This window comes from Pyricularia grisea, assembly GCF_004355905.1.
Source record: "Pyricularia grisea strain NI907 chromosome V map unlocalized Pyricularia_grisea_NI907_Scaffold_6, whole genome shotgun sequence".
Taxonomy (NCBI): domain Eukaryota; kingdom Fungi; phylum Ascomycota; class Sordariomycetes; order Magnaporthales; family Pyriculariaceae; genus Pyricularia; species Pyricularia grisea.
Window position 1 is genome coordinate 795,845 of NW_022156719.1, and position 22,104 is coordinate 817,948.

Genomic DNA, 22,104 nt, shown 5'->3' on the forward strand with positions numbered 1-22,104 from the left:
TCGCAATACCATCACTTTGTTATCAACCGACTCTTCTGCTTTCTGGCACAGTGCTAACAGGTATTAGATACTAGTACATTGGTTTCCAACTGGGCATTTGGAGAAAAATTTGCACAGTTTAATGGGTTTCCTAGAGACTGGAGACAACCTCAGATACATTATTCAGGATACGACATAATGAAAACAAACCGGGTATCACCCAGTACATGCAGAGACTTGCTCAAAGCCACTATGCTCGTCAGTGATGTTTGTTGCCTTTAGCTATTCACGTGTCAATATGTGCATCATCTCGTAAACATCTTATTGACGTCTACACGGCCTATTGCCACGCTCGCTACCTGGTTCCCAGTATAGATATATCCTATTCAAGATCAAAACTCCAGTCCGACACCTATGCCACCCAGAATGAACACAAGATCCGTCCCCCAAACCAAACCCGGGACTGAAAAAAAGTGATACACAAAACTCTTCATCATGACACGACACACTGAACCAACCGGTTCGTATCCACATCTGACAGACAATCAGCGGCAGGCCCAGATTCGACAGCACAACCCTTCTAAGGCACGCTGAGCTCCTCCCTGACCGTGCCCGTCCCAAACATGCCCCCTCCGCCGCCGACGGCAGCCGAAAGGTCTCCCGGCCCGCGCCTGACCCGCCCGCCAACAAGACCCCGCCTGTTCCTGCCCGTGCGGCCTCTCCCGAGCCAGTTGAGCTTCAGGAGCCGGCACAGCTCGGCGACGCGGCTGTCTTGGTCATCGCCAGCGAGGGCTGCTCCTACTCCACCGCCACCGCCACCGCCACCAACGCCGTCCATGCCCGACAGTACACTCATGCACTGGAGCATGCGGCCGACCATTTCGGTGACTTGTTTGCTGTTCTCGACGTTTTGTTCCTGTGTCGTGTTGTTGTTGTTGCTACTGCTGTTGTTGCTGCCTGTGCGGTTCGGGGTAAAAGGTCGGAGTAGCCCGTCCGCCGAGCCGTGCGAAACGTTGCTCAGCCCGCGACTGCGGCTGACGCTGCTGCCCATGGAGGTCATGTCGCCTAGCAGCGTAGAGCCCGTCGAGTTGTAGCTGGCCATGGAAGGGTCGAGCGACATGGCGGTACCGGGGCGGGCGCCGTACGAGCCGTCAGGCGAGGTGCCGAGGTGCAGCGATGACGCCGAGAACATAGTGTTGCCGCTCATGCCCGAGTCCTGCTGCTTGGGGATTGGCATGGGCGAGGCGAGCGCCATGCCGGCAAGGGACTGTGGGAGGAACTCCAACGAGAGCCGCGAGAACATGGCCTTGAGCGTGTCGTAGCGCGGCAGTATGACGCTGTCCCTGAAGCTTGTCAGGACCATGCGCCGTACGTTGAGGACAGACGAGATGGGCACTATCTCGCCCTGCGACTGCGAACCTGACCGTGCCCTTACGCCGCCCCAGAAGTCGCGGGCGCGCTCTGCCGTCATGAGTGATCCCGTCCCACTGAACTCGAGGTCCAAGGGGAGGAAAACTGCCTGCATGTACGGGAGTATGGTTGTAAATGTAAAGACCCAAAGTTCCACAAGGGCAGGGATCAGCTTCTCTTCCGGCGTGCGTCTCAGTGCCGTGTCAAGATACGCGAAACCCGTGCCCAGTAGATCCCTTAGGTCGTCTATGATGATGCTAGGTTGGCCCTTGGCAAGAGTGTACTGTATATGCATCGTAACGACCCTGTTCAGGTCCTCAATCGGAAGGCGTAAGTCTTCGCCCTCAAACACAACCAGGAGCTTAGCTTTGAGGTACGGCCAGGCATCGTCGAGCGCTATGCTGTTCAACCCCAGCTTCCCACTGTCGACGGGCTCGTGAAGGTATAGGCTTGACTGCTGTGCACTGTTTCCTAGACTTCCTGGACCTGACCATTCTGGCGGAGCAAGTGACGCCTCGTCCTCTTTGCGCTTTTCCCTGAAGGCACGCCCACCATGTCGGAGATCCAACCCGCTCATGCTTTTGAATGACGTCGATCCCGAGGCAGGGCTGGCTGGGATGTTGAAGTTGTAGAGACTGTTCGGGGCGCTGGGATCTGTTGGTCGAGAGTTGCTCTTTGCGGACGAAAGCGGCAGGTTATACTCCTCGTTGTCCTTGGCCTTGTGTTTCGGTCGTGACAGGAAGTAGTGGCGCTTCTCCTTGTTCTTCTCCTCGAGTGGAGTCTCGCTCGGCCGTATGGTCGCGGCGGATGCGTTAGCGAGGCTGTAAAATGACGCATTGGAGGACTCCAGACTCGTTGTGCTAAAGTTCCCCCGTTGCAGGTTCGACAAGGCTGTGCCGATCTTGCCCGGGCTCGGCTGCGGCTTGTCCTTGGAGTCACCCTTTGTGTAAATCTTTCCGGGCCGCGAGAACAGCTTGACTTTGGATTTCTCTTGCCTGACTGGCATGGGCGGCGGCGGAGGTGGAGGCGGCGGGGGAACTTGAATCTGTGGTGCTGTTTGTTGCGGCGCAGATCTTGGGAATACTATACTCGCGGCCGCCTGCGCTGCTGAGGTGTGATGGAAGCCGCCGCTAAACCCAGTATCTCGAGGCGCGCTGGCCTCGGTCAAGCTGAGCATCGGCGGGCTCAATGGCCCTCCACTTGTTCTCTTATGGCCCTGCTGGGGTGGAGCTTCTTCGGGAGATGGTGCAGGTACAGTCTGGGACCTTTGCCGCTGCTGCTGTTGTTGTTGTTGTTGCTGCTGTTGACTCGGCAACTGTAATTGCTGCGCCGTGTGGTCTCTGTTCTGATGATGCATGACGGCGGCTTGTGCAGCGATGTGACTGGCGCTGAGCTGCTCCCGTGGAGGGGGAGAAGTCGCGGCCATGGTGGCGATGTGGGGGAGGTTGCTGGCAGATGTCGAGGGCAGCACGGCCTCGAAGGAGCCCGGTGCGGTCTGCGAGTGTTTCCTGGAATGATAGTACCCACCAGTCTTGGTGGCGCTGTTGATGCCCAATGTGTTGTTGCTATTCACAGCAGGTGGAAGGGTCAATGGCGAGGAACCTCGGGGTAGATCATTGTTGTAGCTCGACGAAGAAGCAGCGGCGACAGATCTGGCAGCTGCAGCCGCTGCTGGCGACAGGTTCGCCGTGGATGGTCGGGAGAAGTTATGGAGGCTGTTGGTGCTGGAATTGGCCTGCGAGGTGAAGCTGGCGTAAATCGGTGTCTGATTGTGGGCGCTGCTGTTGATGCTGCTCGCGATGTGCGGTTGTGTTTGTTGCTGTTGTTGTCCACTGTTCGCGGTGGACGGCGTACGGTTGTTGGGACCGGTATTGCTGCCGGGATAGTAAGATGCAGATGCGGCGGATACGGACGCTGACACGGCTGCGGACGTTTGCGAGGATGTTGATGAATCCTCTGTGGAAGAAACTGACTCCATCCGCCTTGAACTCGGACGAGACTCAGCAGCGGCAGGCGTCGAGGCCGCCGGTTGGTGACCCTGTCCGAACTGTGGGTTCTGCGACAGCAACGGGGAGAAACTCCCCGGCGCTCGGAGCGGGGGTCTGCCTGGTTGCATCGTCTGTTGTGGGAAAGCAGTGTTTTGAGGGGGTGGTCGAAGAAAAAACAAGCAGTGGCCGGGGTGTGTTTGGTTACTCTCCTGTTACATCTTGCAGGGCACCCTGTTCAGTTTATGAGCGTAATTCTTTTTCAACCAAGGAACGAGACGATTATAGGCTTTTTTGGGGGGAAAAATCCGTCCAAAATGGAAAGCAGAAAAAAAAAAGAAAGAAAAATGGCATGGGAATTTGATGTGACCCTGAGATGAATGTAGATCCTCAAAAGTCATAAAAGTTTACGGAGTAGCAAAGTAGTTGACGACGATCAACAACTCCGCCCGGTTGATTTACCTTGCTTTAACGGATGCACGTTCACCCTCTTACGTCCATAATACCAAGCCGCCTAAAGACGATGATGCCTGCCACCTGCCGCCTGCCGCAATTCCAAGGGGGAATGCAATGCCCACTTTCCCTACACCGTTCTCGGCTGCAGGCCAACCTTTTTTTGTTGTCTGTTTCGTCAGCCTCAAAGTCGCAAGGGCACCAGACGAAAATGGATGTGAGCCGTTCAGCCGTCACTTTTGGTTTAAGCAGGGGTTGACCCCAACATCAAGAAGACAAGAACAGACAATCACCATTGGTAACGAATCACGAGACGGAGTAGTGCTAGGGGGGGAAAATGCGGGAACACACACTGTCGAACCCCGCCATGCCATCGCATATCATCATTTTCTTTTTTATTTCCAAGGTCCCCGAAAAAAAAAAGACTGAAATTACATGCATGCTTTAAAGATCGTCGACGAGAATCTGTCACAAATTTCCGCAGGAAACAAAGCACCAATTTTTTGTGTCACGAAACAATTACAAGCAGCAGGGACGGGATAGGTTCACAAAACAAACCAAATCCAAAAAAAAAAAAAAAAAAAAACAATGGCTGATAACATCACTACCGATAATAGCCAGGGGGTAGCGACAGTGTCCGCCAGCTACAAGGGCCCCTCGGATGACAGCTTCGTCGTCAACAGGGAAATCCCCATCCCCGCTGCATCATCTCAGACTCCCGGTATTGAGACGATGAGCTTGGCAGACAAGACCAATTTCCTCAAAGATCTGCGGACATCTGTCGCTGCGGTTCAGGACCAAGTCAACAAGGAACTTACACAGCGCATGGAGGCCGACAAGGCGCGCGAGGCCGGCACTGCTGCTGCTGCCACTGTCAATGAGGCCGAGGAGGAACAGAACTACGGAGAAGAGGTTGTGAATGAAGATGCTTGATGGGGAGCGCCTGAAAGAAAGCCAACCAAGAAAAAAGAATATTACTATACGAATTGGCACGAAATATGGATGATTATGACCCTAGTGGAAAAGATGCCAACAGACCGGACGCTATGCTGTTAACAAAACCGCCAAATAAATAACACAATGACACACGACATGGGAATGGTATCAAGATCGACAAACTGGAACCAAGACTGTCAACCTTCAACATCCAATAAAACCTCAGTGCCCACCAACGCGCCCCCAGCTCGGTCCTCTGGCATCTCTACCACCGAAGCCACTCCCCATGCTTGAACCACTCGCCGCCCTACCCAGGCAGCCATAGTGCACGACAGCATTGTCCGGCATGACCGCGACGACACTTCCACCAAGTCGCTTGTGACATGTCCCGCAGACCCTCTCCTCCGAAACCACCACCCGCCGGTTACGCCCACCGGTCCCATCCTCGCCGAGGAGCAGCTTAGACTGTGCAGCGACCATGGCAGTTTCGCGCAGCTTGGCCACCACCTTGCCTTCGTTGAGAACGCTGTTGGCCGACCGGATCTGGCCGCGGAAGTACGCCTTGAGCTCCGAGATGGGCAGTGAATTCGGAATTAGGGACAGCGACGAAGAGGCCGGGAGGCGCGACCCATGTTTAGATAGCAGTTCCAACGCCGGTCCAAGTTTTGGCGATGGTGCTGGGTCCGACATTTGACGTGGCGGGTCGAGGTATAATGAGAGCAAGGTATGGTAGATTGAAGGTTCGTTTTTTTCTTGGTCGTCCACCGTCGTCGTCGAAGAAGAGGGTTCTGCTGCCTCTGATTCAAGTTTATGTACACGGTTACAATACCTAGGTGCGATTTTGTTAGTTTGAATTGCTAGATTCAAGACTTTTCAATGGTCACTTACTCTTCGGCTCTCGCATAGTCCTCCATCTTGAAGACGCAAATCCTCAAGGCTTCACGGTGTTGATCCATAAGCCTCAGCACGATGATTTGTGCCTCATAAAACGCAGGATCTGGTAAAAGGAAAAGTCATTAGATTTTGTGCAGGAAATATCAGTTTCAGCGCGGAGATAATCAACTTACCGTCTTTGATAGCAGTGTAAGCTCTCATAACAGCATATTGTCTGCTACTATCCAGAAATCTCAACAGCCTCTGCATCATCTCATCCCACTGATCACCCCTCTCTTTCGTCTTCAGGTGTCGGATCAGTATGTCGACCAACCGGTTGTGAAAGTCGGGTGTCATGTCGTTGAGTTCGGTGATAATGTGATCCAGATACCTCACTTCGAGTTCGACATCAATGCCAGCCAAAAAGTCCACTACCTTGTCCCTCGGTAGCGTCTCGGCATTTTCTGTATCGGCTAAGAAGATTTCCATCCCTAATTCAGGGTCCGCACGCAAAGTCCACTCCGAGAACTCGAGGATGAGGTCGATCATCTCTGGCGGTAGGTTTTGAATGTACCGCACCGTACGCTCGGGTCCATGGAGGGTGGCAGCAACATCGCTAGGTGCGTCGCCGTCGCCGAACTTCTTCAGCAGCTCCAGTGCCTGTCTGTGCAGACGCTTGCCGTAAAAGAAATCGACGAGCTCGTTGTAGCGGTTCTGCTCCAACAGTTTGGCGTTGACCACGTCCGGGTCGCAACAGTTGGGAATCCGGAACAAACTTCCTGCCAACGCCGGCCGTGAGTACATGAAAGCCCGGAAGAGGGTCGTGTCAACCAGCCGGAAAGTAGCTTGCAGGTCCTTTTCTAGCTGCTCGTCCGATTCAGACTTGTGCTCGCCGCTCAGTAGGCTGTCTGCTGTTGGGTCTGTCGAGTTGCGCGGCTTGAGCTTGCCGGAGGTTGGGTCGATAACACGTTGGAGCCGGGCACGGGCGCCAGCTAGATAACCATTCAGCTCAAGGACGGCGTCCATTAGGTCTTTGCCCTCCAGTATACCACTGTCCGCGATTGACGACTTGCCCTTATCACTACTGCTGCTGTTGTCATCATCTGCATGTTCGTCTTTTGTAGGCTTCTTGGACGAGGCGATCGATGCTGCATCCGAGTCTGGTTTCTTATGCGTGAGACCGTGACCAAGTCCCCATAATCTATTTGTGAAACCACCCGCTGCCTTTGCTGGCGTCGCGGGTTCCGGCTCTTGCTTTTGGTCTTTCTCTTCCTTATGACCATCGCTGCTATCATGGGCCTCAACTTCCTCCTCCTCATCGGCTGCTTTTCCATCATCAGAAGCCGGGACTCCAGATAAATCACCGGCGATGACAGGAGGAAATAGTCGTAGGACTCTTTCAGGTGGAGCATGGACATCTTCCTCGTTGAATAGATCCATGCTCTGTTGGAACTTCTTCATCCGGAAAAGCGATTCTGCTTTCAACATTTTGACCTCACGCAAGACCTCTGTCTTGTTCCTCAACAAGGCATCCTCGAGCATGTTCAGTATACTGATGGCCTCATCATATCTCCCAGCCTTGACAAGCTCATCAACCTGAGTATCGTAGTCCGTTGCGTCCATCTTCCACACACACCTGTCACTGCTAATGTGGAACCCCTTGCCGCCATGCGCAAGACTGACATTTGGCGGTGGGAAGTGTAGTCCTGCCGCACCCGGAAGGTTGATGGTCTGCAGCAGGCTCAGAGTATCTGGATTTCGCACCTCCAGGCTCCCCTTGGCTGGCGGCAGCAGTGCGATCAGGTACGGATAGCTGTACCCAATGCTCTCGGGAGCACTCTGCCATGGCACCTGACGCTTGTGCTCCAACACCTTGCCCTCGGACGTGACGAAAACAGTATTGATATCCTTGGCAAGAAGCATCTCGCCCTCACCCAGTCGAGCGGCCAGTGGCTTCGGCATGTAGCCGCCGAGCCCCATATATCCCATGCTGTAGGCACCAAGGCGGCTGCCTGGTTCACCCTGACCGCCGCCAGCTATGATCTCGGTTGTCTCCTTGGTGATGACATCTACTAGGGCGTAACCAGAATTCATTCCGACGATGATGTTGGTTGCGGACGACCAAGTCAGAGTACGGATGGCCTCGGGCAGTACGACCTCTTCGACATTGCCGCTGAGCTCCGAGGTGTGCCAGCTGTACAGTAGCAGGCGGCGCTTGACGGCGACGGCAAGTCGAGAGATAAACTCGGGGATGCCGGTCTGGGGGTCCTCGACGACATTGCTGGTCACGGCGAAACAAGTGGCGTTCTTGGTCTTGGCTAGCGGCGCCTCGATCGGACGGAAGTTATTGAGGTCATGGAGGGATACGGCGTAGTTGGATAGCGACACGAGCGTGTTGGCTTCTTTGATGATGGCGAGCTGCTCTATGGCGCGCGTGGAGAACTTTTCCACCTCACGGAGGAGTTCGGTTGGTTTCGTTGGAGGCTGTGTCGGGGCTGTCGCTGCGCCGTTGCCGTTGCCATTTCCATTACCGTTGCCATTCGTGACGTTAGTGAGGCGGTAGATTTTCAGGTTGCCCGTGCTGAGGCCGACAAAGATGCGATCACCTGTGTTATTCAGTTAGTAACAACAGCCCAAGCACCATAGGCAATTACAGTCAAGGTGTTACCGTACTATGTGTTTGTATGCTCTCAATCTTGAATTTGTCCTTGGGCCGGAGCTCAATGATGGGCCGGGCCGTGAAGGCGGAGAGCATTGCGACGTCGGGCTCGCGACGAGGCCCAGCCCTGGCCGTAATGTCCGCGCGTAGAATCTAGAAAGAAAAAAAATTCTGCTACCTCATCGACTCAATATCGGGAGATTCTGGATGTTAGGTCCAGCCCTTGGGTGTGGAGGAGATCGGTCGGGATTATTTTTGTAGCTTTTGTTGTCGGTCGAAGGTTTGCGATTCATTGTTAGCGAGCGCGGAGCGAGGCGGCATGTCGTCATGCCGAAGCTACAGTGCGTGTGTGCGCTGCATAGGTATAGTGAGCTGCAGTGAGAACTGCTCCAATTGGACTTTTGCTCGGCAAAAGCAAGGACAATCTTAACGGTTCACCTGCATAAAATGGGATCCTCCATTATCTTCTTATTTCAATGCATCTTGTGTGACGCTATTTGTTTGATATGGAAATTATTCAACTTTTATTATCATAGCATTTTTAAACAATTCTTTGTCGCTCAAACACACAATCTTGTCCCTTCTCTTCGATCAAGAACTGTTGATTGATATCCAGTCCACTCACCTACTCGCTGTCAATTCGGGCTGCGTGTATTAACCTCTGATTTATGTATTTGGTGTTTAGAAATCGACCATGATAATCGGACAGGTGCTTGTCTCCGTGTCTTTCTTTTTACCCATAAGCATGCTGTTGTCCCATTTACTTGATGTTCCTACCAAAACAAAGCTGCTTCTACTTAAACCTCTTAAACTGGTCTGGCCTGAGTTCCTATCCCCTTTGCTCCTGCCTTGGACCCAAGCAGAAACGCAGCAGCGATCTGATGTCAACCAATATTCTTTCTGTTTTGTCTCCATGTTTCTTGATTCTCCTTCCTTCCTTACATACCAGTTTATTTGATATTCATGGCACCACTTTGTATCTCCAACATCATCCACCAAGAGCACAGTGTATCCTAGTGCCAGGCCGATTTCATAGCTTCATCAGGCTTATCCCCAGAATCATCAATCTAGCCGGAATCACCTACCAAGTAGCAGCAACGTGAGCACCATGGACAGGATCAGCGATAGGAAAGACAGGCTACCTAGCCCCCAGGACAGTACTGACGACCCCATGTACTCCCTCAGGAGGAGGTACTGCTTCCATAGCAAAAATGGGCACAAAGACCGCTACTTTGACCCCATAGGCGCCCGCTAGGTGCGCGAGTATGCTATAACCGGTGTTTCGCTCGTTTACATGGAGGTCTGGGAACACGGAGAGGCCCTGTTCGGTTTCCCGGCGGGAGATCCAGGTATCCTACGAACTCCTCGAAACAGTCTACTCATCCCGAAGCCACTGGACCTTGCCCTCGAACTCGGCTTCATCGCGATCGTCCCTGATGAGGACATTGCTGACCCCTCGCGTGAGGAATACAAGGTCGTTGTGCTCATCAATGTCTCGGACAACGATCCAACATTTGCCTGGACTGACGAGCACGACAGAGACCAGCCGTTCAGCAGGCTGCACAACCGTCGGTTGACATTTTTGAATAACCGCCGCCCCCAAAAGGCTTACCTGTGGTGGCTGTACCTGCGTGCCGTGTCCATCAGGGCGAGATACCCTCTGAGCTTCCACCGGACGGCGTGCGTCGACTGGCCATCAGCGGGAAATTTCATGCCACGAGAAATGCTCAGGGGCTTTCTGAGAATGCTCGAGCTGGAAGGTTTCGGTTCAAATAATGGCTGGTGGATCATGAATAAAGCCATCGAAGCATTGGAGGAGAACGAAGACAGTGTGGTAGTCGATTTTCTCGGTTTCGAGGTCATGGATCGCACGATGCCCGAATTTGAGCGCCTCGAGAAAATCCACGACACTATCGAAGAAGCCAGGACTCAGACCGATCCAATTGCTCGTTTAGCTAGATCACTTCCTGCCGGTTACAAGATCAAGAAGGTGACTCCAGGGACCACGGGAGAGGTGATCGTGGGATCGGGAAACGAAGACTTGCGGGGGAAGACGGCGACGCCCGCTTTGTCGGAAAAGCCACCGAAATCTTCCAGGACGCAGTCAGTGGATTTACAATCGCCGGCGAAGCGCCAAGCTCTGAACCGTGCTCTGAAGACCGAAGATGACAGCGACCCCCTGGATATCTCAGTAAATCAAGCAGCGGTCCAACTCTGGGCACTGAGCCAAGCGCCCCAACCGGCAGCTAGAGCCCTGTTCCAGATTGATGAGTTTGGCCCGGAAGCTACCTTCCCATACGATGGCGTCCAAGACAGTAATATTGAGGAAAACAGGATTCAGGATTCTAACCAGGACCATATTATCAATAATATCATCGAGCAGGAGAGCAGCACCCAAGATGATGACAGTAGTAGATGGGTGGACCTGACGCCTGTCAACACAAGGGATTTTGTTGATCCCAGAGTGAAAGCCTGGGCCGATGACAGAGTGGCCGCTTATGAACAGACGGCAATCAAGGAGGAAGAGGAAGGCGAAGAAGGAGATGAGGGACCCCTCCGTATTGTGGACCCAGACGAACACTTCGTTGGGGTTGAATCCAGCACGGAATCTTCAACCCAAGGCAGTTTGAATTCTGAGGAAGCTTTGCTTGCATCAATACTCAAGTAGCGACCGTTACACCACTCGAGACTGCTTCGGGAGCAACAACTTTCAAAGATGCGCAGCAGTAACAGGAACTTTCTTCGAGGCTCAGAATCTTGGGCCTTACCTACAGCTCGACGTTGTTGAGAGAAGCGACCAAAGGAGAAAGCCACGGGAACAGGCAGTGGCTGAACGATGTGCGCAAACCGGACTAAGTCTAGTAGATAGCATACAATCACAAGCAACAAAGCGATGCCTTTTTTTGATTTGTTCAGCCATGATCACTTTGTGTTATTGCCACAAGAAAACAAAAAGGGTATTCTGATGTTGTCTGCTAGGCTATTTGTACTAGACAGTATGATACATTCTTTGTTGAGAATACAAATACACGCATCTCCAAGCGACCCAGCTACTATTGCTTCTCGCCAAGATGCTTTTCAAACGTCGTCTATGTCGTGCCCACGTGGGCTAACCTCCCTTTCGCCGCCGCCCTCCCAGGCGCAGCAACGCCCCTGACGATCGGCGCCTTCCTTGCCCTCGTCACCGTATCCTTCCTTCTCGGGCTGGCGACCCCCGTGCGCCTCTTGCCGGCGCGCGTGCCCTGCTTGTGCCCGAATCCGACGACGGCCAGCATGGTGTTGATCCTCGTGCGCTCCAGACTTCGGGGCACGGCGCGATCGACCTTGCGGAAGCGGAACTCGTACCGCAGCCAGTAGTCGAGGCCGGGCAGGCACATGTCCATGGTCGGGAGCGAGATGATGTGCTTCTCGTCGCGGGAGGACTGGATCGAGCGCATGATTTCTTCCTGTCGCGCGCGGCTCGGCCGCGTGTAAGGGTGCTCCTGCAGGTCGGGATCCTGGACCCAGGAGATGGGTCCGGAGACGTAGACGGCCGGGAGGGTCCAGCGGACCTTGTTGCCGGCGTAGCGCTTGAGCAGGTCGTCGAGGCGGCGGCGGGAGGCGTCGTCGGGTAGGGCGTCGCGGAAGCGCCGGAGGTACGGCAGGGCGAGGGGCCCGATGTGCACGTCGATGGGCAGGCGGTGGCGGACCGAGACCCAGAAGCGGCCGCCGTCGTAGGGGAGGAAGCGGTAGCGGCGCGAGACGGCGCCCGGGCTGCCGTGGATCGTCTCGGGAGAGCACCACCATTGCCTCTTGTCGGGGTAGTCCCAAGCCGATACGCGGCTGCGGAACAGAACCGAGGGGAGGGGTTCGCGGGCTGGAGAGTTATGAGGCGCCCGGGCAAGCTGCCACCTCAATCTCTGATTCGGGTCTTTGGGTTTAGGGTGGATGGGGACGCAGTGCACTCCGCTGATGACGAATGATTTGGGAGGACTGGTCGGTCCCTCCCCGGTGGTTGTCTCGGCGAGAGAAGGGAGGACTCGACCCACAAAGGGCTGCAAGTCCTCTGCAGTCGGCAAGGCGGACTGTGGGGAGACGATACGCAGGAGGCGGCGGAAGGCTTGGGCCGCGGCTATCGTCTTGTTCTCTAGGGCGACTTGACGCCAGCGGGCCGTGTATATGGAGTGCTTCCGGCGCGGACCGGGGCGGCGGAGGTTGGGAAATTCAACCATGATGGACCCGACATTGGGGTGGAACTCGTAGAGAACTAGCCGGTTAAAAATCCGGTCTGCCTCTTGATTCTGTAGCTCCAATCGACGCCTAATGCGGTGGGACATGGCCAGAACGGCTGGCTTTTGCAGCGCAACGGGCATAGTGTGGTGCTTGACCATGTGACGGATAGCATTTCGCGGTGTGAGTGTCACATCCTTGTTTGTACTATCCTCAAACCATGGGACACCATTCTCCACGCACGTCGCAATGATGCGGTCTTTGGAGAATTCGAGCATCGGCCGATACAGCATGGTACCCCCGTCCTCTACCTGGCACGGTTCCAACTCAGGGACTCCTCTTTTGGGGCCGTTCTCAGCGCCAGTAAGAGAATAGAGGTAGTCGCGTACGGCAGAGCCCGTCTCAGGGTTGGAAGGAGATGAACTACGGAGCTCATAAGTTATCTGCTCCCTCAAGGCGGTCCGGATCGCCTTGCTCTCATCTGCGCTAGGATTTATCCTGTAAAGCGGATTACGGAACTTCTGGTCGTCTATAAAACCACTCTCGTACGAGCCGTGAATGTCTTGGGTGTGCGGAAGCTGGTTGGCGGCCGGGATTCCGACTAGGCCGCGCGGGCCGTGACCGTCCATGAGACGCATCAGCAACCATTCATACTGATCGTCCTCGTGGTGGGCCAAGAAAAGCGACATGGAACGTTCACGCAACATCTGCTGGGCAAAAATGCGGTAGCGTTGCTCTCGCGCCACCGTCTCGAAGTTTGTTATGTCCTGCGGACGGATAGACTTCAGCCTGCTGTCGTCTCGCGAAGCGCCCTTGCTCATGCCAGAAGGCTCACCATGATTGAGCATGCGATCCCTATCAAGCTTGTCCCACATAATCTTTGCCATGATCGGCCTCATATTCAAGTTCTGGCGCAGATAGTCGGCGACCGTCTTGGCTTCGTGGTGGCTGTGTCTGCGGTAGTCGTGGTCGACAATTATGGGCATGAAGCGAAGCACCCGGTGGTCGGCCACGCGTATGAATCGGTCGAGACGGCGAACCTCGGAGCATAACCATGCCATGGCCATGGAGTCGACACCTCCGCTGATGGCTAGGGATACGGGTATGGGCGTATTGGAGCGCGCCGTTTGCATCCGAGGCCGGCAGAGCGCCTGGATGACCTCGGCGAACTCGCTGGGCCGGATCGGCCGCGCACTTTGGTGCAACACATGCGGAATCGTGCACATTCCATCACAATTTTGCTAGCCGGTCTGTTGTGACGGTGCGGAAGTTTTCCCCAGTCCACTAGGTTGTTGGATCCTACAACTTTGGAGAATGTCTTCTGGTGGCCTTGACCATAGCTTTGATCCCCAACTTTACAGTGGGGTTCCCACTGATCGATGCGCCATCGATGGCCCTAGCTCCCTGTCCTACCTGGTACATTTTTTTTTTTCACGACAGGGATGTGACTACCGCCAAGTCCACCAGTTCCAGACCCTTGAACCAACCATCCTTGCCTCCGTAACCGCCGCTCGGGGACCGTTATCAGTCGCGTCCGATCCGACTCCGCTCGGATTTTCGCGTCGCAAGGCCGGGATGACCTCAACTTCACCGCAAATTAAATCCGAATTGGAAAAATATGGCATTCGATATGCTGAACATTGCATTGACAACAACAGTATCTTCTCCATGAGATTCTAAACATAATCGCCCATTTAAGACACTATGACGACTTTGCAAGCCTCTTGAGGATTTTTTTATTTTAATTTTATCCTGGCCAATTTTTAGTACATCAAATTGTGCCTCTTCTCTAAAGTAGTTGCTCTTTTTTTTTTTTTTCTCCGGCTGCCTCGGCCTCGTCCCGCCTAATCTTCCCATACTACCCGAAAAATAATCAACAAACTTAAATCGATCACAATGTCGCCCACCGACCCAAACCCGCCATTCCGGCATGCCCTGCTCGCAGGCGCCCTCGCCGGCACTACAGTCGACATGAGCCTGTTCCCACTCGACACCCTGAAAACACGCCTCCAGTCCTCGGCCGGCTTCTTCCCCTCCGGCGGCTTCCGCGGAGTCTACAAGGGCATCGGCTCGGCATTTTGGGGCTCTGCACCTGGCGCCGCTCTATTTTTCGTCACATACGAAGGAATCAAGTCCTCCCAGGCACTATCGTCACTCTCGTCGCCCACCACCGGAAACCCGGCCGCCACCCACATGCTGGCGGCGTCCCTGGGTGAGATCGCTGCGTGCGCGGTCCGCGTTCCGACCGAGGTGGTCAAGCAGCGTGCGCAGGCGGGTCAGCATGGTGGGCGCAGCATGGCGGCGCTGGCGTCGATCCTGGCGACGCGGCACGGTGCCGGCGGTCTGGTCGGTGTCTGGCGCGAGCTGTACCGTGGCTGGGGCATCACCGTCTTTCGTGAGGTGCCCTTCACCGTGATTCAGTTCCCGCTGTGGGAGGCGCTCAAGGCTTGGGGCCGTGACCGGCGCGACCGTGGCGTCACCATGGGCGGACCGCAGCCGGATGTTGGCGCTGCCGAGAGCGCGCTGTACGGGAGCTTCAGTGGCGCTGTGGCTGCTGCCGTGACGACGCCGCTTGATGTGCTCAAGACGAGGGTTATGCTGAGCCGCGAGAGGGAAGGTGTCCTCGCCATTACTAAGAACATACTGCGCGATCATGGGGTCAGGCCCTTTTTCAGTGGCATCGGGCCGAGGGTTGCCTGGATCAGTGCTGGTGGTGCCATATTCTTGGGAAGTTACCAGTGGGCTATTAACTGTTTTGCCACGGGAACGTTGGCTGTGCCGATATGAGTGAGTGAATGTGCTTTGCTGCTGCTGATGACCAGTCAGCCAAGGGATTGTGATTAACGAGGAAGAGCAATTTGTTTGTTACGATGCCTTCCGGCAGGGCTGAGAGCTCGACAGGTTTTCAACTGTATTATACTGTTGGCCTTTACTACTTTGTACGATATTAGATGGCTTTATAGATAGTGATACCACGATATAGACGATGAGCATCTCACCCAGGCCGAACATGTCACAATTTGACAGGCATCCACAACGGCCTCAAAGTCGGTCCAAGTGAGTAACGAAACGAAGTTGACTAACCGCATGCCCTAGTGCTATAAATATAGTGCCCTGATCGTCTGTCGACCGTCAACGTCAAAACATCAATCTAGACCTTGCACTAGGGCTTAACACCGAAAGCACACAAGAAACAGCAAATTTGGGACTTGTTCCAACAACCTCAAAAAATGCAAACCCAACAAATAGACAACCCCATCGGGCTGGTTTCCCGGGTCGCAAAGACCTCATGTATGAAAGACCCCAGTGGAAGGTGGTGGCAATGCGCTTGTGTCGTTATGTAAGAGCACGTATTATCTGGCGGGTGGTTTTGTCATCTTGATCGATGGGTTAAGGAGACTCATGGCTCTGAAAGGGCATGATGGCGGCACAAATCATTTCTGACATGTACTTTGCTTAATGAAATAAAGAGATAGTGAGAGAGAGAACAAATCAAAATCAAACAGGCTTGCAGCGTCCGGGCTTAAACATTGTCATGCGAATCATCATCCTTGCAACAAAGGCGTTGTGCAGTCGTCCCAGTTGCAAACACCAAAGTATTGCACTCTAGTTTTCATCACACATCGTCACAACAGAAACGGATCTAATGAGACAACGGCAGTCAATTCAGGACCTGCAACGAGTGACATTTATGGCAAAAAGTCACAAGACCGCTCCTACTTCTCGGCAGCGCTGCAGGCTGAGTTAGCGTGATATGCATCATTGCCCGCCTCACTGAAATGGTTCCCCACACGTGTTGGAGCGCCGACATTCCACTGGCCAGGCGGGTAGCTTCGCGCTAATTTGCGGCAGGTTCCAGCTGGGTCCCTGTAGCTTGCATGTCTCAGTTTGCTGACGATCTAAGACCGAGAGTTCGCAACTCGTGTCGCGCCGCAAAAATTGGTTCTCTTGTACCACAGGCAGCCTCAAGGTAACAATAACGAGTAAGAAGACAGATAGTGGAAACCCGGAGAAAATCCTACGTAGCTGCATATTGGTTGGTGATGCTATTTCTGTCTACCACCTAACCTAACCAACCCGTACACATACTTGTTGGCGCCCAAGGACAAAAGGCGCCAATATTAAATCACCATTCCATCCCGACCTCTCTCCGACCTTCCCTCCTCGCTCCACTGCGATTCCACCAGCCCCGGTTTCGGCCCAACGTCGCAACCTCAGCCACCTATCAGCCTTGCATCGCAACAGGACGCACGTCACCGGCGGAGCAGAGGAGGGCAAGGCAATTTGAGAAACGAACCATTGACTGGTCGACTATCTGGTGATTCAGACAACTACCGCGACGACACACACGACTACGAGCTCCAGGAGCTTTCCTCGCGCAGTCAGACCTCAGCTACTACTCCACCAGATTCCGCACCCGATAACAGCAACGAAAAGCTTGAGAGAAGGGCCGCCAAGCGTCGGTGGCTCGAGGATCAGGACGATATGAAATTCTCCCACAGCATCCAGTTCAATGCTGTTCCGGACTGGAGCAGTCACTACATAGCATACAGCAATCTCAAAAAACTGTTGGTGCTGCCTGCTACATCTCCCCTCTCCCCCTCCAGACTTGGCACTCGATAAATGTAGCTAACATCCTTGCGCGCGAAATCAGTATCTACCAGCTCGAAAAATCCATCAACCAATCTATAGGCACAGATGCGGAATCGAGACCCCTCATCGGAAATGATGAGGATCCGGAGAAGGTCTTTACACGCGCCCTGGATGTCGAGCTTGAAAAGATCTCGTCATTCTTTTCCGTAAAGGAGCAGGAGCTGCTGGACGAGGTCAATTCGCTGCTCAAAGATATTGGAGCTTCAGAAGATGAAGACGAAGGTAGTCCGAGTCGCCTCGTCACGCACGACCCCACACAGTCCGCGTCGGCTTTGGTCGAAAACCGAAGGCACAGCATGCACAGCCATCAATCGACCGAGGACGGCGGGGAGGATGATAGCGACGACGCCTCTAATGACGACGAGAACACTCCCGCCCTCGCTAGGAAACGTCGCGTGAGCTTTGGCAGGAGAAAGACGATCGGCGCCGCCGGCAATGGTGCCATAACGGATATGACGGCTTCGGCTGAGCTGACGCGGTCTCGCCGACAAAGCACCGTTGCGTTTGACGACTACGCCGAGCAGGCAGCCCTCTACTCGTCCGACATTATGCTGAAGCGCAGAGTAGTGGCCCTGTACGTACAGCTCTGCGAGCTCAAGTCGTACATCCAGCTCAACAAGACGGGTTTCCGCAAGGTTCTCAAGAAATTCGACAAAATTTGCAACAGGTCGCTGAGGCAAAAGTACATGGAGAAGGTCGTCGAGTCGGCCCCTCCATTCGTCCCCGAGGCGACCAAGGCGGTCGAGGATAACGTTTCCAAGATGGAGCATGCCTACGCCAATCTCGTCACCAAGGGGGACATCGACATTGCCAGGAGGGATCTGCGCTCGCATCTTCGCGAGCACGTCGTCTGGGAGAGGAACACGGTCTGGCGTGACATGATTGGTATGGAGCGGCGAGCCGAGGCTGCAAGCTTGGGCAGGGCCTTGCTTGGCGGAGACATCGCCACGGGAGCCGCCAGGCTGCAGGGCGACGAGGAGAATGCCATACCGATCAAGGAGATTGCCACGCCGATCGGTAGACTCAAGCTTCCAACGTGGCTGGTCAGCACGTCCCTGCTGACCCTGGTGATTATTTTGGCCATCTTTACTGCATTCCTGGTCCTCCCCATCATGGAGAGCCCGGAGCAACAAAATTGCTTGGCAATCTTGGTGTTTGCCAGTATGATGTGGGCAACCGAGGTACGTTGAGTGATGAAGCAAGCCCCTTTTTCTGGTTTTATTTCTGTACAGCCACTTGCAAACTAACTTCAAAAAACTAACAAATCGATTCTATGCAGGCCATTCCCCTCTTCGTGACATCCCTCACCATCCCGTTCCTCTGCATCATTCTCCGTGTTGTACGGTCTGATGACGGCACCCAGCGCCTTTCCTCCAAGGATGCTACGACTATGGTGTTTTCGTCCATGTGGACACCCGTAATCATGTTGTTGCTCGGAGGCTTCACACTGGCAGCTGCACTCTCAAAGTGTAGGATCGACAAGCGCATCGCAACATTTGTGCTCAGCAAGGCTGGAACTCAACCGCGCACCGTGCTCATTGCAAACATGCTCGTCTCGGCGTTTGCCAGTATGCTCATTAGTAACGTTGCAGCACCAGTGTTGTGCTACGGTATTATCGAGGTAGGTTGAGTGTCTACCTGATGCTTCTGTGCAGGTTTGGCAACGGCAAAAGGACATACTTGGTGGCATATGCTAACTCCGACGATACATAGCCAATGCTTCGCAACCTACCTACCGGCTCACCCATGTCCAAAGCCCTCATTATGGGCATCGCCCTGTCAGCAAACATTGGCGGCATGCTTTCCCCCATTGCATCGCCTCAAAATGTGGTCGCCATCGGCATCATGACTCCAGAGCCGACGTGGGGAGACTGGTTCTTTATTGTAATCCCCGTCGGACTAGTATCGCTCGCGTTGATCTGGGTTCTGCTCATGGTCACTTTCCAGCCCGGCAAGGGCACCAAGATTGTGCCCATTAGGCCTGTCAAGGAGCCCTTTAGCAGTGTGCAGTGGTTCGTATCGATCGTGACCATCAGCACCATTGCGTTGTGGTGTGCTAGCCATCAGCTCGAGGGTGTCTTTGGTGACATGGGTGTCATCGCAATCATCCCGTTGGTTATCTTCTTCGGCATCGGGCTCCTGACCAAGGAGGATTTCAACAACTTTCCCTGGACTATCATTATCCTGGCAGCTGGTGGTCTGGCGCTCGGCAAGTCTGTTCGCAGCTCGGGTCTGCTGCACACACTCGCCAACGACATCACGGGTCGGGTCGAGGGTATGAGCCTGTACGGGGTGTTGGTGGTGTTTTCTTCTCTCATCTTGGTAATTGCGACTTTTATCAGCCACACGGTGGCGGCTCTGATCTTTCTGCCTCTCGTGTACGATGTTGGTGCAGCGATGGAAGAGCCGCACCCGAACTTGCTTGTCATGGCTGGCGTATTGATGTGCAGCGCCGCGATGGGATTGCCGACCAGTGGATTCCCTAATATGAGTGAGTTTTGTTAATTTCTTTTTTTTTTTTTTTTTTTTTTTTTTTTTTTTTTTTTTTTTTTTTTTTTTTTTTGGTTTTGTTCCCTTGCCTAGTATATTGTTTCAATCGCTGACACATGACATTTGACAGCTGCCATCATGAAGGAGGATGCCACAGGCCAGAGGTACCTCCAGGTCAAGCACTTTATCAGCAGGGGTGTACCGAGCAGCATATTGACACTGATTGTGTCGGTGACTCTGGGTTATGGTGCCATGAGGATCATCGGCATGTAATCCAGAGTAGATTGGCGTACATGCATGGGAATTGGTTGGGGTTGTGTTGTCCTTTGGTACGTTATGTTGCATTTACACGTAATGGCACCTGAGCGTGCAAAGCATCCGAGCATCTTGCGAGATGCGGTCATTTCTACCAACTTTTTTGCGGCGTTTTTGGCATGATGATCTATCGCGGGGATGGGCGTGTGGTGGATAGTCGGTCATATACTTTGGCAGGCTCCCTAATCCGTTACCAGGATACAACGGGATGTCATATTGTCCGATGAGGTGACCTTGTCAACAATGCGATGTAGTGTAGAGAGTATGCAGGTCAACTATCTAGTCTAGATTGGGTAGAGTAGAGAATATCATAATCTGGTTGCCTCGCGGCATAGACCGGCTCCTTGATTTTGATTCTTCCTGCCGGTCTGGTATATCGACACAGAGCTTGTCTATCTTCCGGCTGACCCAAGCATGTATGATACAGCATGCCAACCATATCAAAGCTTGAGCCATGTCCTCTCACAAAGCGGATAATACCGTCGCCCAAGACAAGAGAGGGGATGTGAAGGTATTAAGCATCCTGTGAGGTTTTTTTTTTCTTTTCGTCCATTTATTATCCAACTTCCAACATCCTTCCAACCCCCCTAACCCATATCCCCCCTTTGCCCGACAAATCAACCTAAATCACAACTCTCACACACACACACACACAACCGCCGCCTCAACCCGACCCATTCGTCTCAAGCTTCCCCTCCGTCTTTTCCACATAGGCAATCATATCCTCAATGGTGCAGACCTTGAGGCCCCACCTCCGCGCAAAAGCCACACACTCGTCACCCCTCAGCATTCCCGGCGCCGAACGCACCGCCCTCCCTTCCACCTCCACCCCGTCGTCGACAATCTCGGAAATGACCGCGACGGGCCTCTTTCCCGCGAGCCTGCACAGCTCCACACCGGCCTCGGTGTGTCCCCTGCGGGCCCTGACGCCGCCGGCGACGGCGCGGAGCGGGAAGACGTGGCCGGGGCGGCGAAAGTGCGAGGGCTGGGCGTCGGGGGCAGCGAGCATGCGGCAGGCCAGGGCGCGGTCGTGCGCGCTTATGCCGGTGGTGGTGGACGGGTGCTCGGCGTCGACCGACACGGTGTAGGCGGTGCCGCGCGGGTCGGCGTTGTGCGTCACCATCTGCGGCAGGTCGAGCGTCGTGGTGCGCTCCGCGGTCAGCGGGGCGCAGATCAGACCCGATGAGTGCCGCACCATGAACGCCATCTGTTCTGTCGTGACCGACTCGGCCGCGATGATCAGGTCGGCTTCGTTCTCGCGGGACGGGTCATCTAACACGACTACGAACTCGCCGTTTTCTAAAGGGGAGGTGCGTTGTTAAATATGGTGTGCGGATTTTGGGGGGGTGGAAATGGGAGCGGGGGGCGGGCGGGAGGTTGGGTGGTGGCTCTCACTGAATGCTTGGATCACATCAGGGATCGAGTCGAAATTTGACTTTGGTATGCTGTCTGTGGAAGGCATTGTGTCTGTTTTTGTTGTAGGGGGTGTGTGTGTGGTATATAAGAATCCTGGGTAGTATGGATTTGGAGTCTTGGCTCCCTGTGTCTCTCTGGTTATGACTCCTTTAAATCTGAAGGGGTTCCGTCGACACCTCGGCCTCCTCGAGAGATTATTATTTTGCGCAAGCTTCTGTAGTCTGTGACCCAATTAAACTATAGAATAATCGCAAATTTCTGGTCTTGCTTGATTGTTTTTGTCGAGGTGGCGCAAAAAGGAAACAAATGTTTTTTTTTTGTAAGAGGTGATGGTGGTGGTTCCCGTAAAGCTGGTAGTGACTTGAACCGCGTGGGATGCAGGGACGCGGATGCAACTGCGGCAGAAGACGTTGGAGTGCCGAATCGGAGCTGATAGGATTATTAGGGTACCTTGGCCAGCGGACTAGGGGTATCTGTCGGGATCTCGTCCTTAAGCCTCGGCCTTTAGTTCGGGTTGTGAATCTGGGATGGAATTGGATGCTGGTTCACGTTCAATTATTCGCCTGCCCAGGTAAGGTTAAAGGATCAAGTAAAATACCAAGTGGTAGTGTATTGTATAAACAATAGACTTGCGTTTTCCGTTTCCTTATAATCTCTCTCCCTCTGACCCCATTCCCACTCTCTCATCGCTCCAACATAATCATTAATTAATCAATCGGACCTCGC

General features: G+C 53.9%; 8 protein-coding genes across 8 annotated transcripts; 4 read left to right on the forward strand and 4 right to left on the reverse strand.

The window, feature by feature from the left end:
- Nucleotides 1-559: 559 nt before the first annotated feature.
- Nucleotides 560-3,505, reverse strand: PgNI_08187 (uncharacterized protein; the record flags this gene model as incomplete). Its single annotated transcript, XM_031128186.1, has 1 exon — nt 560-3,505. One exon carries the CDS (start codon nt 3,503-3,505, stop codon nt 560-562), a length of 2,946 nt encoding a protein of 981 aa, XP_030978872.1.
- An 823-nt stretch (nt 3,506-4,328) lies between these two features.
- Nucleotides 4,329-8,544, reverse strand: PgNI_08188 (uncharacterized protein). The gene is made up of 4 exons (XM_031128187.1): nt 8,310-8,544; nt 5,831-8,242; nt 5,652-5,760; nt 4,329-5,592 (listed from the first exon to the last, which is right to left on the reverse strand). Exons 1-4 carry the CDS (start codon nt 8,389-8,391, stop codon nt 4,986-4,988), a joined length of 3,210 nt encoding a protein of 1,069 aa, XP_030979101.1. The 5' UTR covers nt 8,392-8,544; the 3' UTR covers nt 4,329-4,985.
- Nucleotides 4,416-4,760, forward strand: PgNI_08189 (uncharacterized protein; the record flags this gene model as incomplete). The annotated part of the gene is made up of 1 exon (XM_031128188.1): nt 4,416-4,760. One exon carries the CDS (start codon nt 4,416-4,418, stop codon nt 4,758-4,760), a length of 345 nt encoding a protein of 114 aa, XP_030979103.1.
- Nucleotides 8,545-9,589: 1,045 nt separating the features above from the next.
- On the forward strand, nt 9,590-10,963 carry PgNI_08190 (uncharacterized protein; the record flags this gene model as incomplete). Its single annotated transcript, XM_031128189.1, has 1 exon — nt 9,590-10,963. One exon carries the CDS (start codon nt 9,590-9,592, stop codon nt 10,961-10,963), a length of 1,374 nt encoding a protein of 457 aa, XP_030979436.1.
- A 421-nt stretch (nt 10,964-11,384) lies between these two features.
- On the reverse strand, nt 11,385-13,730 carry PgNI_08191 (uncharacterized protein; the record flags this gene model as incomplete). Its single annotated transcript, XM_031128190.1, has 1 exon — nt 11,385-13,730. One exon carries the CDS (start codon nt 13,728-13,730, stop codon nt 11,385-11,387), a length of 2,346 nt encoding a protein of 781 aa, XP_030979435.1.
- Nucleotides 13,731-14,400: 670 nt separating this feature from the next.
- Nucleotides 14,401-15,291, forward strand: PgNI_08192 (uncharacterized protein; the record flags this gene model as incomplete). The annotated part of the gene is made up of 1 exon (XM_031128191.1): nt 14,401-15,291. One exon carries the CDS (start codon nt 14,401-14,403, stop codon nt 15,289-15,291), a length of 891 nt encoding a protein of 296 aa, XP_030978524.1.
- Nucleotides 15,292-16,467: 1,176 nt separating this feature from the next.
- Nucleotides 16,468-21,968, forward strand: PgNI_08193 (uncharacterized protein). Its single transcript, XM_031128192.1, has 6 exons — nt 16,468-17,072; nt 17,159-18,338; nt 18,437-18,778; nt 18,871-19,648; nt 19,778-21,261; nt 21,358-21,968. Exons 1-5 carry the CDS (start codon nt 16,990-16,992, stop codon nt 19,918-19,920), a joined length of 2,526 nt encoding a protein of 841 aa, XP_030978584.1. The 5' UTR covers nt 16,468-16,989; the 3' UTR covers nt 19,921-21,261; nt 21,358-21,968.
- Nucleotides 20,627-21,424, reverse strand: PgNI_08194 (uncharacterized protein; the record flags this gene model as incomplete). The annotated part of the gene is made up of 2 exons (XM_031128193.1): nt 20,627-21,261; nt 21,358-21,424. The coding sequence occupies 2 exons, from the start codon at nt 21,422-21,424 to the stop codon at nt 20,627-20,629; spliced, it is 702 nt and encodes a 233-aa protein (XP_030979282.1).
- Nucleotides 21,969-22,104: the final 136 nt, after the last annotated feature.

Bases quoted from the DNA above. Each gene is read 5' to 3' on its own strand.
- PgNI_08188 (XM_031128187.1), bottom strand. From the start codon at position 8,391: ATGCTCTCCGCCTTCACGGCCCGGCCCATCATTGAGCTCCGGCCCAAG. The intron at 8,243-8,309 runs GTACGGTAACAC...TGAATAACACAG, and splicing joins TGAGAGCATACAAACACATA to GTGATCGCATCTTTGTCGGC. The intron at 5,761-5,830 runs GTAAGTTGATTA...TCCTTTTACCAG, and splicing joins TTACACTGCTATCAAAGACG to ATCCTGCGTTTTATGAGGCA.
- PgNI_08193 (XM_031128192.1), top strand. From the start codon at position 16,990: ATGAAATTCTCCCACAGCATCCAGTTCAATGCTGTTCCGGACTGGAGC. The intron at 18,339-18,436 runs GTACGTTGAGTG...GATTCTATGCAG, and splicing joins GTATGATGTGGGCAACCGAG to GCCATTCCCCTCTTCGTGAC. The intron at 18,779-18,870 runs GTAGGTTGAGTG...GACGATACATAG, and splicing joins TGTGCTACGGTATTATCGAG to CCAATGCTTCGCAACCTACC.